We start from the raw sequence: 13,662 nt of genomic DNA, 5'->3' as shown, positions 1-13,662 counted from the left end.
GTAGCATAACAATTGAAACTTGAAAGTAACAGTCTAACAACGGATCGTGAAGGAGACCAAACTCGCAGAACAGAGAGAGAGTTAGCACTTAAGAGTGCAACAAAGAGGAAGAGAAGTTGAAACATTTTCAGACAGAGGCATGTGGGAATCTGTTGTGTTGACGGTAGCTGCCACCGCCGGCAACAACATCGGAAAGATCCTTCAGAAGAAGGGCACTATCATTCTTCCACCTCTCTCTTTCAAACTCAAGGCATGTCTAAAATTCTACTTTTTGTGTTTTTTTTTTTTAAATCTGTATGATTTTGTTTTCACTAAAGATCTCTCCTTTGTTTATTATATTTTCATTTGAAACATGTGGGTGTGTATGAAATTTGTAGTCATTATTAGTTTCTATAGCTGTGTTTATTTGGTGTCAATTTGAAATTGGACATTTTCTATGCATGTGTATGATTTGAGTGAGAATATGAGGATGGAGTAATACCAAGATCACTTTTTTTTTTTTTGCATTTAAGGTTATGTGGGCATGAAGTGACTTAGTGATTATAGATCTCATTGTGTTGGCAGGTCATAAGGTCTTATGCTTTAAACAAAACCTGGGTGGTAGGTTTTCTAATGGATATATTAGGGGCATTATTGATGTTAAGGGCATTGTCTCTGGCTCCAGTAAGTGCTATATCCTAATCCTATGTTGTGAAGTAAAAAAAATGGCACTCAATTTGAAGGGTATTCTTAACCCTTTGTATGCTCTTCTAGTGTTTTGCTTAGGTTTTTGACATTGCTATGGTGGCTTTCTTATGTCAAATGTATTATAGGTGTCTGTCATCCAACCAGTTTCTGGCTGTGGACTAGCAATTCTTTCAATCTTTTCTCATTTTTATCTCAAGGAAGTCATGAATGCTGTTGATTGGGTTGGCATTACATTAGCAGGTTTTGGCACAATAGGTAAAGTAAGTTTTTATTTACCATAGAGCATTTTGTTTACCTGATTCTGCTTCCTTTAACACCATGGGGAGCAAGGTTGTTGGGGGAGTGGGAGGGGGGAGAGTAATTATTAGAGGAAAAAAAAGTGTGTTTAAATCAGAAAAAAATATGTAATTTTTTTATAATTCATTTTGGTGATTATGTTTTAGTGATGGATTTTCTAGCCTTTTGTATAGTGCAGAATTCAGATCTACAGATAATGCAAGTAACTGTTGCCAATTTATTTGTTTGTACACTATTGTATTACACTCCAGTGTCTGAGGACCTGAGCAATGAACCAAATTTTTCTGGAGTTTTCCTCTTTTTTATTATTTGGCTGCTGAGAAAACCAAGTTTGTGATGAAATGTCATTCTACTAACATATTTTATTTTGTATCTATGTGATGCTAACTGGTTAAATATTATATGTTTTCTATGTTTAGGAGTTGGTGCTGGAGGTGAGGAGCAAGAGGTGGTTGCTCTATCTATTTTTCACATTCCAGGGCTGGCATTTGTTGTTTTCATCTTGTTTGTAGGTACCTTGTCTTACAAATCAACTTATTTTATAGTCAAGTTGCCTTTATCAATTGATGAGATATATTTAGCATTCATAAGTTTGGCATCATGGCAAGATGTTTGTATCACTTTATTTTGATATAGTAACAAGTTTGTGAGGAAATACTTGAAATCAATGTGAAAGAAGACATAGTGGTATTCTAGTATTAATTGGAAGCCTGTGCATTGTGTGGCAAACAAACATTTCCTTGTGTTTGAGTCTAGTGTGTATAAATGACAAATGTCATGCTTAATAGTGGCATATAATCCATGCATGAAGTTGTATAAATTTCTAAAATCACATTTCTTATTTGTACGAGAAAAACCTTGTCTGATTAATTGATAATCTGTTTTTACCATTATTTTCATGAGATATTATTTTTCCATCACTCTGGTGTATTTAAAATGCAAACTGATGTCACCCTTAATGATGACATATAATCAATGTGTAAAGTTATACATGTCTTTAAAATTAAATTATTATTTGATTATGTGGTAATTAATTTTTCCTAGTCATTTTGTTAAAGTTATCCCTTGGTTCTTGAATCTATGCATATCATTCATCACTAATTTCCTTTTCAAGTCAATATGAAGGTGTTTTGCTGGTCTCCTATCACTTAAGGCATTTACTGGTAGTATTATTAGAAGACTATTGGTTACAATACTTATGGTATTTTTGTATAGGCTTTAAGACTTCTGTATGATTGATGGAGTTCACCAATTGCTAATGCAATATATTAGTGTTACTATATTCCAGACATTGTTTATATTTTGAGAAAATAGGCTATGCACTGACAGTGTAAAATAGTTTTACATTGTCATCCAATCACAACCTACCATGTATGGTAATTTTGTCGACTTTTATGATAATTATCCCTAAAAGTCATATCAATGGTGATCTATGATTGGTTAACATTGTAAAATTGTTTTACACTGTCAGTGCATGACCATTAAACTCTTATATTTTAATTGTTTGAAACTCTTGTACAGATACTTCTTAGTGGATGGCTTCGAATATGCAAGTGCCAACGAAGAGAACAAGAGATGGTATTCATGTTATATCCATGCTGTAACACTTTAGATTTACATGCTTATTTTCATTGAAAACACCCATGCATGGTGATTTAACGAGATATGTTGTTTTTTGTTCTTCTATCACTTGACATTTTTAAGTTATACAGGTGGAATATGATGTTGTTGAGGAAGTCATTTATGGCTTGGAATCTGGAATTTTGTTTGGGTACTTTTGCTTCCATCTCCACTCTTTTTATGTATTCTAATTGTGTTCAGATATATCTCAATTTTTCATGTACCTCAACTCCTTAATATCTGGATGAAGATTCTGATAATTAAATTAACAGCTGTCTGCTACAAGATAATTAATCATTGCATGGTTTGGAGTTTAGATATATTATTTTCTCGTGTATTTTAGTTTCTTTTTTCGGATAAAAAAAGGTTTCAGAGCGCAAAGAGAATAAGGCAGATAGGAGGATAAGTTATTATCATTTGTAGGGGATTGCTAACCTCTACCCACTGGTGTTTGACATTTTCACATTTTATTTTGGACTAAAAACTTTTTTTTTTTTATCGTAAAAAAGCTTTAGATTATGGACAATAGTGTCCTTATTTTTTGTTACCCCAACCACATTTTTTCTTTTGTGTCTTCCATTAAGTTTCAAATAATTCAAATTTTAAAGGCTGCCACAGTCACCATGCCCATAGTTATTTCCAAACAGAGATGCAACCAGTTCAGGCAACTTAACATGGCATCCAATTCAGCCAACTGGACATGGCAAATGAAGCCTTTGAAAAAATGTTACCAGAAACTTCTTTGGTGTTAATCATCATCATCTTAGCCGATCATTGCTTTCTATTAGCTTGTGATTTTAACATTTTTTCTTGGAGGCTAAACCGTAACTAAATTCTATTGGCAATGAACAAAACTCGCGTATTGCAAATATTAGTTGCATGCCAGAGAACAGAACATGATTGTACATCACTCTTAATTTTGTTTACACCTAAATGCAGTATGTCATCTGTAATATCGAAGATGGGATTTCTATTCCTAGAGCAAGGTTTTCCCAAGCTGTTGGTTCCTATGTGCATCATGATTAGTGTGTGTTGTAGTGGCACTGGCTTTTACTACCAGGTATTCTGAAGCTCACTTTTACATGTCTACTATTATGAGAACTATTACACCCTTTAAGCATGGAGGGCCATTTAAGCTGTTTCTGTCAAACTGCCTAGATACTTGTCCAAGTTCTACGCTTCCAATTTCAGAGACGATAACCTCTTTAAATAATCATATTATCTTCCCTGCTCCTTCAGACACGCGGTCTAAAGCATGGAAGGGCTATTGTAGTTTCCACATGTGCCGCTGTGGCATCAATTTTGACTGGTGTTCTTGCTGGGATGCTTGCTTTGGGTGAACGACTTCCTTCGGAACCAAAAGCTCGCTTGGCACTTCTTCTTGGATGGTAATATAAGATGTTATGATTTGTGTTTTACAGCTTTTTTTTTTCTTTTGAACAAAGGAAAAATCTAAATTAAACTTCAACCCTTTCATTTTTTCTCTTCACACATAGTAAACATGCACACATAGAAAAATGAAAGAAGACTCAGGAGTAGCAAGGTATTTGTGCCTTCTGGAACAGGATGCAAGTTGAACTTTTAGATTGATAGAGTCCATAATATTTATGGAGAAATGAGAAATATCCATCCAAGAAAATCTCTATTTGGATCCAATTTCAAGGTACAAGACTTGAGTCCCACATGGCAAGTATGGAATTTATATAAGGCCTTAGGCTCTCCTACTACTATGACTAGTTTGTATGGTGTGATTCATTTAAGGTTTTTATAAATTTGTATCAAGTCTTTTCATCATGTTTTGCACTTGTAAATAAGCAGGGCGTGGTAGAATGTTTGGATCCAATTGCAAAGTATGGAACTTGAGTCTTGGATTGGAAGTATGGAATTCTGGTGTGGGATTTATAAGGCCTTGGGCTCTCCAATTACAACTGCTAGCTTTTGTGGTGTAATTTTCCTAGGGTTCTTATCAAACTCTTAACCATGTCAGAAATCAAGAACGAAAACTGTTGGTTCTCATCTACGTTGATATTACCAATGGATTGGAAGTTAAAAGATTTCACACCCTTTGCTTTCCAAGGTTCCTTGCATCAAACAATGCAGAAACAAACAGCAGCAGTTCAATACTTCTTTCCATCTGGAAGAAGCTGCATCGTATTTAGTTGTCTGTTACAAACATTTGGTGGCTTTCATCTAACCTGTTGCACCAGTCTTTATATTGGTTGATGAATATCTTTAACTTGAGAACAATAATTGAAAATATAGATTGAGACTATTTTGGAAACACCGTATCTAGTCATTCTTGTTTCTCAAACAAAATGGAAATCTTCATGTTCTTATACATATAAAACTTTATGCTGCAGGCTACTTATTATAGTTGGTGTGATTTTACTTGTTGGTTCAACACGGCTAGTGAGATTCCTTTCTTGTTCTTCACAGCGAAAAAGAAGCAATGTGGATAAGAATTTTGACCTTAGAAGAGCCACTTCTTCCCGTGTGAGGGAAACAAGTCCAAGTGCTGTCATTCAAGCAGCAACATTAAATCATTTACTATCATCATCTTCCAAAGAAAAAGCTTGAGCTGGCATGAGCTGGATCATGTTCCTTCATCCTTCCCAGGATTTCTAAGCATTATTAAGTTGCTTTCTAATCCATCTGCCAAGGCCAGGGAGTATTCTGTATAGCATAGAGGCTGCTTCATCAGAGGGCATGGCATTTTGGTGATCATTCATTGCTTCTGGCTCACATTTTGGATGAAATATTTGTTAACTTCTGATGCAACTTGTAAAAACTATTCATGAACTTACACTACTAGTGAGTGTACCCGTGCACTGCACGGGTTGATAAAGAAATAAATTTTTTGTTAAAATGAATTAATTTGTATAAAAAAATAGACCTTTAATATCCACATTATAAGATTCTATCCATGACCAATTCACTATACTTACTATATAGACTCTACTTATAACAATTCGCATGCATCTATGAACACTATCTTACACGTCACCTTACTTCATATGATCTATTTGCGCTCCAGAGTGGTGATGTCATTCTCTGTATGAATTCACATTCCCTGTATCTAACCCTAAACTGCAATATTAAAATGAAATCAAGTTTTTAAATTAGCTATTATTACATTAGAATATTGACAAAAAAACATAAAATAAAGGCTAAAAAAATTAAATTTATTCAATATAAAACCAATCACAATATATGAAATTTATTGAAAAACACATTGGATATGCTTCAATTTATTACCTTGCTTAGTGTATGGATGATTGAAGATTACTCTTGTGAGAATTATTATGAATTTTAGTCATTATCGCTGAAAAATAGATAAAAAAACCAAAAAGTTATTACAAAAATATGAATATAATATATTTTTATAGAATGTTAAAAAGGGAAATATATGGATGAAAATAAAAGTAAATTGTCATTTCTTGTTACAAATTTCAAAAAACCTCTCGATAAACAACATTGCAGCTATTGTTTGCATTTGAGTCATCATTGTTAGTTACCAAGATTTTTAATCATTTCCTTGATGTAACTCTTGAAAAAGCTACATACAATTGGTCATGTGAAAAAATAGGTTGTCGAAGATAAACTCCTACATACTTTGAAGATTGACCTTGACTCTTATAAATAGTCATGACAAAAGATATAACCATGGGGAATTGCCTCCATTGAAATTTGAATGGAATCCTTGCATCTGAAGGTCTTAGTGATAGTCTGGGTATATATACCTTTGCACCATTTTAAGTACCTGATATAACTTTTGCTTCAATAACATATTTGCCCAATTTTGTAACAATCATTCTAGTTCCATTGCACAATCCGACAGATTGGTCTAGGTTTCTCAAAAGCATAATGGGAACTCCAACTTTTAGTTTCAAAACGTGATTTGAAAGTCTCGAAGTAGTGATTGTGTTAAAAAATTCAGCAGTGTGCACAATGTTTGGAGTGTCATTATTTTCATTCACAAAGTATGGAGTATCCAAACTTAAATAAGATTTTTCATCCCCTGGCAGTAATGACAACATGTATTGATTGATCAAGTCAACAATGTCATTTCTAGGTGTTAAAATGACCCTATCTTGAAAGAATGCAACATCATTCATATTATCTAAGAAAAATGGATAAGTACTATTAACAACAAATTGTAGTAAGTCACCTTTGCTTTGAAGAAGCAAATCATCTGGAATCGAAACATTTATATCAACATCATTGCTATGTCCAATAGTTCCATTACCAATGCCCAAAATCCAGTCTAAAAATTGTTTTCTTTCACTAACATCAAAATCTGAACTGCCAATTTGGAGTCTCATATTTTTAGTTAGACTTTGCAGAAATTTCAAAGATAGGAAGAGTTTATCGTTGCAAGAACTACTTCTTGTCTTGTACCTTTTGGAATAACCAACAATATTCGGTGAAAATCTCCTCCTAGAACTACAACTTTACCTCTAAAAGGAATATTCAAATTGCTCTCATTGGAGAACCTTAGTATATCTCAAAATGTTCTATCAACAACTTTGTGACACCCTCTACTCCACACATATATGTACTAATAATAAAAGGAATAAGAAATTATAATTAATTAAAAGTTTTTAAAACACATTTAAATAAAAGTATTTCAAAAGGTTAAAAGAATCATATTCACTTTTCTAACATCATAATATAACTTGTCCAATAAATAATAAAATCATCTCGGCTCAAAACAAGGTCGTTCAAGACTTCATGCAATTAATAGAAACCTATACCCCAATGTCACATCCTATCAGTGCATTGTGTCCCGACGTCCTTCAGCACAAAGTTCCTTAAAGCAATTCACCTAGTCATCTGCTCCCACAAACACAAAGTTCGAGATCATCACAGGATCTAAACACAAACAACATATGGGGAGTGAGTTATCACATTCCTAACTAATAGAGAGAAACAAGACAACATGTAGATATACATATCATATAAATGAAATACAACTTAAACATAACTCTTGTCATTCCACCACTTTATCGCGTAACATCAAATCACAACACAACATGTCTCATTCATTTTCACATCATTCATGTACTTAAAGATCAAAACACAATATCACTAAATCAATCAATAGCGATCAATACACAAGCGTTATGCAAAAAATATACTAAGACTCAATCTTATATGCAATACGGTACCATGTAAGTGAAAAATCTCGTCGGGCGCCTAGGAGTACATGACAAGACAAACCATACACTAGTAAGTCAGGTCACTCTCACTAGGTAAAATCATAGGAAGATCAGTCAGGATCACACTATTTTGCGAGAATGCTCCAACCATGTGGGATCGACACAAGCTTAAAGGAGCACTCAAACCGAGTGTATTTACCCCCAAGGCCTACACTCCAAAGAGTCCGTCAGGGCCTCTCCCTCCTGATTTAGGTCCAACCCAGAAAACATTTTAGCACACAGACTCTATCTATGAACTGTACAAAACACACGACTCCTCAATTGTTTTCAAAATAATTTTATCTCGTCACGCTTGTGATTAAACTCGTCGGGCCCCCACAGTTGTTCCTATCACAATACTCATTGCCCTTAAAGGGTCTTATAGTCGTGTGATTGTACGATTCATAGCTCACAACTCAATACACACAACATCTCAATGCACATATATATTACAAGTCAATACATACTTAATTTATCACATACACTCAGTCTCAATGACAATGGTATAATCCCAAAGTAGCATGTTATCACACCTCACGAATCGTATACACTTTACCTATGAACCATGCAATACACACAACTATTCAATTATTTTCAAAATCATTTTAACTCGTTGCGCCTCAAAGTGATTCAACTCGTCGCACAAAAACTCATTGTCCTTAAAGGGTCTTACAATTATGTGATTGCATAGTTCATAGTTCACAACTCAATACATACAATATCTCAATAAGCATGTATCTCATCATTCATCACAGGTTCAATTTGTCATTTACTCACAATTTGAATAACCATTTCATAATCTCAATATAACAATTCATACAAAAATGTTTCTCACAACAAGGGAGTAAAACCCTTTAAACAATTCCATACAATCATATTAAAATCAATGAATCAAAATCATAAGTAAAAAATATGAAAACAGCAAGAGCACTTAAGTTTATCAACCAATTCGCATCAGGACATCAATTGGTCCGTCAAATACAAAAATATCGTATTTATAATTGTAAAGGAAAATTATAATTCAACAAACATCCCAAAATAAACCCCAATTTAATCCTCTAAGGATCCCTATACATGTTCATTCTAACCTCAATTGCAATAAACTCATTCCTTACCTCTAAGATAGCTCACGTGTTTAGTCTAACAGTGATAGCGACGTCTCTAGCAGTTCCCTAAGATTCCTCAACCTTTTCCTCTGTTTGCTCTGTTAGGGTTTCCAAGAGCTAGAGAAAAGAAGAAGAGATTATAGCCTTTATTCCACTGTCTACGTGCGATGAGTATTTCTCCCTCCAAAGATATTAATTTAAAAATCCCAATGGTGAAGATGTGCGAACCTGGTGTCCAAATTTCACAACAATCCAACGGTTAACAAGTCCAGGATTATAGTTTTACTCGGACAGATTTTAGGTGTCTGCAGGAAAAGGAAAAGCTCAATGCAAGGTACATTTCTTCTACCACAGACGTTATCTTTAAAATCCCAATGGTGGGTCTGTGCGGAAATAAGTTTCGAACCTCGTGTTCAAATTTCACGATGATCCAACAACGGTTAATGAGTCCGGGATCGTAGTTTTACTAAGACAAGTTTGAGTGTATACGGAAAAAAGAGAGAGTTTTGGGAGGAGGAGAAGGAAAACAAATTTGAGAGGAAGAGAAAGCGTAGATATGTATCGTCAGTTTGAATACTAACTGAATATACCTCTATTTATAGTGAGTACTCTCAGCCTATTATTTACTCTATTTATTATTTATTTTATTATTTTATAAACAAAAACTATTTTATTTCCTATCAAATGATTAAATAAGATATTTTTTTATTTTCCTTCAAACCATTATTTTTAATTAATAAATTTATTCCTCCTTATTTATTTAATTATATAAACCTTATTATTTTTTTAAAACTCTAATTATTTATAAATAAAAATCCTTTTTAATTTATTTACGAAAAATGGGGTGTTACAAACTTCAAAGCAATGTTTGTGAGTCATAGGAGTCTTTCCCAAATGATTAGCTTGGACTTTGCTATCAATTCTGCTCATGGACTTCCTTGCTTGATATTGCAAATTGAATTTTCATCTACATTTATAGGTATAGCAAACCTTGAATACACAATTCTTCCTCTAGGAATAAGAAAAGTAGCAATTCCGCAAAAGGCTACAGTTAAAACAATTTCTGTTTTAGATCGGAATGCAGCAAACAAAGCTTTCCAAATATAAGTTTTTCCTATTCCTCCATATCCATATAGAAAAAATAGGCCCGGTTTATTTTCATTTACCCTCTCTGTTATTTTGTCAAAATTTTTTCTTTGTTCCAAAGTCATATTGGACATCAAATGTATACATTCTTTAGCCAAAACTTTTCTGTCATAATTTAACTCATCATATATCAACATGTTACCTTTTTCACCAATCAAATCAATATCAGGTTGAGGCATTGAGGGGAAGTCCATCAAACTCTTGTTATTACTTTGTAGTAACTTCTCTGAATCTATCAATGCAAAGCTTTTCAACTCTTCTGGAGTCAATACCAAATCTGAAAAATAAACATGATAAATTAAATTAATAATTATTATTTATATAAAATAGGATATACCTTGTTACTTTGTAAAACTAATAGAACAAAAACTATATATATAAAAACATTATTTACCTGGAAATTGTAAAATAGTTCTCTGTCTATGTAGTATGTCATCAGTTAAATACTGCCATGTATTATTCCAAACATATTCTGGTCTAGATAATTGATTAGACAACAATAAGGTTGAAAACAATTTACGCAAATAAGATGTCATACCCCAGTGGCTAGTCTCAATAATGGCATCTATGTATTCTTTATCATCTTCTAAGAAACTCATTGCATAATATCTCCTTATATGTCAAATACTCTATATTGTTGGTTGTCCTTATTTGAGCATAAGACTCAGGACCATTCAACAACATCCTCAAATAGAAAATCTTACCATTCGCAGGAGGAACAAAATGAAGTCTTCCAATGGTAAACCCCATTTTTTGTGGGGTTCATTGATGCTCAGTATCCTTCCAAACAAAATGCAAAGGAAATTGATTATAAGTCAAAAGCTTTGCTTCCGGATATCTCTTATTAGCTTCCATCCATGCCAAGAATTTTGTGTTTTGAACATGTGGCCTATTTAGAACGTCATTAATTCTATCTTTGCCATTGAACACAACAACCTGTTCATTTGGCAAATGAAATGATAGCCTCTCTATGGAAGGTTCTCTATAGTTAATATCAAAGTTCTCCAAGTAGCTTCATAGGATGACATATATCTACAGTCATAATACATCTTGATTTCATCAACATAGTCTGACTCATTTACTCCAGTAGAAGAACAATAGAAGGATGTAGTAACTTGATCATGTCCTTTGTTGACATATTTAAAAAGATATTTAGTAGACCGAGTTTGATTACACCGCTCTACATTAATGTGAGCATTGAACTTCAATAATAAATATTTTTTGTATGACTCAACAAATCTATTGTCAACAAAAGACTTACTTCTTTTAATATTTACACCATTATCTCTTCTTCTGTATATAGGATATCCATCAAATCAATTGAAGTGTTTGTTAGAAAAGTCAATATTCTATGATTCTTGTTATCATGAAAGTTAATTGTATCCCATGATTCTTGCTTTAAATATGGTAACAATCAATCATATTAGAATGACTTGATTGTAGGAATAGATTGTTGAGTTATAGGAGCAAAATCATCTAATTAGAGATATGTATTTGTGTATATATTGCCTCTATGATTCTGAATAAAAACACAACCAAATTATTTTCATCTTCTCTTTTCATTTTTTACATGGCATCAGAGCAATAACGATCTGCTTTCTCTCTTTCCCATTTTTTTACCTTTCAAACATTTTTTTTCTAAACCATTATGGCTAACGATGGAGACAAATCTGATTCCAATAGCTCTTACTCTCTTCACCATTCTGATCATCCTGGAATGGTCCTATCAGCACATGTTCAACCCCTTGTGAATGGATTGACTGAATTACAATTACAACAAATTTTGTCTATTATGCAGGACAATGGAGCATCTCAATCAGCTACTCCTAAGGCAAATAATTTCAATTTTTCTTCAAGTTTGTCTGTACCCAAGTTGATAATTGATAGTGGTACAAAAAATCACATAACTTCTCCATCTCTACTTGTCAACAATAAAGAAAACAGTTCTTTACCACCAGTTGTTATGCCAAATGGAGATCAAGCTCCAATTATTTCTACTGGAAATTTACCTTTGAGTCCTATTATTTGTTTAAAGAATGTACTTGGGGTACCATCTTGTAAGGTGGATTTGATGTTTGTGAGTCAAGTCACAAGAGAATTAAATTGTTCAGTAACCTTTTTCCTTCAATTATGTATTTTGCAGGATTTGATGATGGGGATGACAATTGGTTTGCGTGAACAACGAGATGGACTTTATTACTTGGTTTCAATGAATAAGACACACAAAGTAAATACCATCAAAGCTGCCTCCACTTCAAACATCTCAAGTATATTGTGGCATAAATGTCTAGGACACTTATCCTCTTCTCGATTAGACTTTATGGCCAAAAACCTCCTTCATTTCCTTTTCAAGAAAAATAATGATTGTACTGTTTGTGCTCTTGCAAAACAAACTAGGCTTCCTTTTTCCACAAGTTCAATTTCCTCTGATAAACCTTTTGAATTAATACATTGTGATATTTGGGGGCATTTCAAAGTTCCTTCCCTTTCTGGTGCAAAATATTTTTTGACTATTGTGGATGACTTTTCTCGTTTTACTTGGGTTTTTCTAATGCATCATAAAAGTGAGACAAAAAAATTTCTAACCAATTTTTTCTCATATGTGAAAACCCAATTCAATACTACAATAACAAATATTCGGGTTGACAATGGAGGAGAGTTTTTCTCTATGCGATATTTTTTCCCAACAGGGCACTAATTATCAACATTCTTGCATTTACACACCTCAACAAAATGGGGTGGTTGAGCGCAAACATAGACATATCCTTGAGTCAGCCCGAGCTCTTCATTTTCAATCTCATCTCCCTTTACACTTTTAGACATAATGTATCTCCGCTGCTGTTCATATAATTAATAGGTTGCCCACACCTATACTTTCTCACCAAACTCCTTTCGAAAAACTTTATAAAAAAATTCCCTCTTATTCCCACCTTAGAGTTTTTGGATGTCTAGCTTATGCTACAAATGTTCATGTACCCCATAAGTTTGCTCCTCGTGCCACCAAATGTGTTTTTATTGGTTATCCAGTTGGTCAGAAAGCTTACAAATTATATGATATTGAAACCAATAAAGTCTTCACTAGTCGTGATGTTATTTTCCACGAGGATATTATTCCCTAAAAATCCATTTCTCCTTCCCCAACTAAAACAAATTATGTCCTACCCATTGTTGTCTTAGATTCCCCACCCATCCAACCAACACATGCAGAATCTAACCCTGCCACTACTGCTTCTCCAACAACCTCTTTGCGTCGTTCTCAAAGAGCTCATGTCCCCCTATAGCCTTGAGTGATTATGTTTGTAATCAAGTAAATTCTATCGAATCATTGTCATTCTCGTCATCTTTTCCAAGTAAAGGTACACGATATCCTCTCTGCAAGTTTATCTCATATGATTGTTACTCACCACAACATGGATCCTTTATTGCTACTATTACTAATGATGTTGAACCTACATGTTATGAACAAGTTGCTTCCCAATCTCATTGGCAAATAGCAATGCAATCTGAGTTGGCTGCTTTAAAGGCCAATAATACTTGGTTTCTCACACCTCTCCCTCAAAATCAAGCGCAAATCAGATGGTTCTCTTGAATGCTATAAAGCACGGTTA

At 33.7% G+C, this 13,662-nt stretch overlaps 1 protein-coding gene across 3 annotated transcripts; it reads left to right on the top strand.

Annotated features, from left to right (window-relative positions):
• Nucleotides 1-5,522, top strand: LOC114383607 (probable magnesium transporter NIPA9). 3 transcript variants are annotated; one of them, XR_003660551.1, is made up of 10 exons: nucleotides 1-250; nucleotides 565-663; nucleotides 813-942; nucleotides 1,404-1,492; nucleotides 2,506-2,562; nucleotides 2,697-2,755; nucleotides 3,544-3,664; nucleotides 3,844-3,992; nucleotides 4,101-4,267; nucleotides 4,965-5,091. XR_003660551.1 is itself a non-coding variant. In XM_028343308.1 (9 exons), the coding sequence occupies exons 1-9, from the start codon at nucleotides 140-142 to the stop codon at nucleotides 5,099-5,101; spliced, it is 876 nt and encodes a 291-aa protein (XP_028199109.1). In that variant the 5' UTR covers nucleotides 1-139; the 3' UTR covers nucleotides 5,102-5,522. The 3 variants fall into 3 exon arrangements, 2 of the variants coding, with proteins under 2 accessions (XP_028199109.1, XP_028199108.1); XM_028343308.1 differs by lacking the exon at nucleotides 4,101-4,267 and having other exon boundaries at nucleotides 5,041-5,522; XM_028343307.1 differs by lacking the exon at nucleotides 4,101-4,267 and having other exon boundaries at nucleotides 2-250; nucleotides 4,965-5,522.
• Nucleotides 5,523-13,662: the final 8,140 nt, after the last annotated feature.

The sequence above is a fragment of the Glycine soja genome, chromosome 14 (assembly GCF_004193775.1).
Source record: "Glycine soja cultivar W05 chromosome 14, ASM419377v2, whole genome shotgun sequence".
Taxonomy (NCBI): Eukaryota; Viridiplantae; Streptophyta; class Magnoliopsida; order Fabales; family Fabaceae; genus Glycine; species Glycine soja.
This window is presented reverse-complemented; position numbering and strand designations above follow the sequence as displayed.

What these genes read in the sequence shown, in the direction of transcription:
- LOC114383607 (XM_028343307.1), top strand. Translation starts at nt 140, where the DNA reads ATGTGGGAATCTGTTGTGTTGACGGTAGCTGCCACCGCCGGCAACAAC. An exon ending in AGCAGGTTTTGGCACAATAG is followed by an intron (nt 943 to 1,403) that starts GTAAAGTAAGTT and finishes TTCTATGTTTAG; the next exon opens with GAGTTGGTGCTGGAGGTGAG. An exon ending in TTGTTGTTTTCATCTTGTTT is followed by an intron (nt 1,493 to 2,505) that starts GTAGGTACCTTG and finishes ACTCTTGTACAG; the next exon opens with ATACTTCTTAGTGGATGGCT.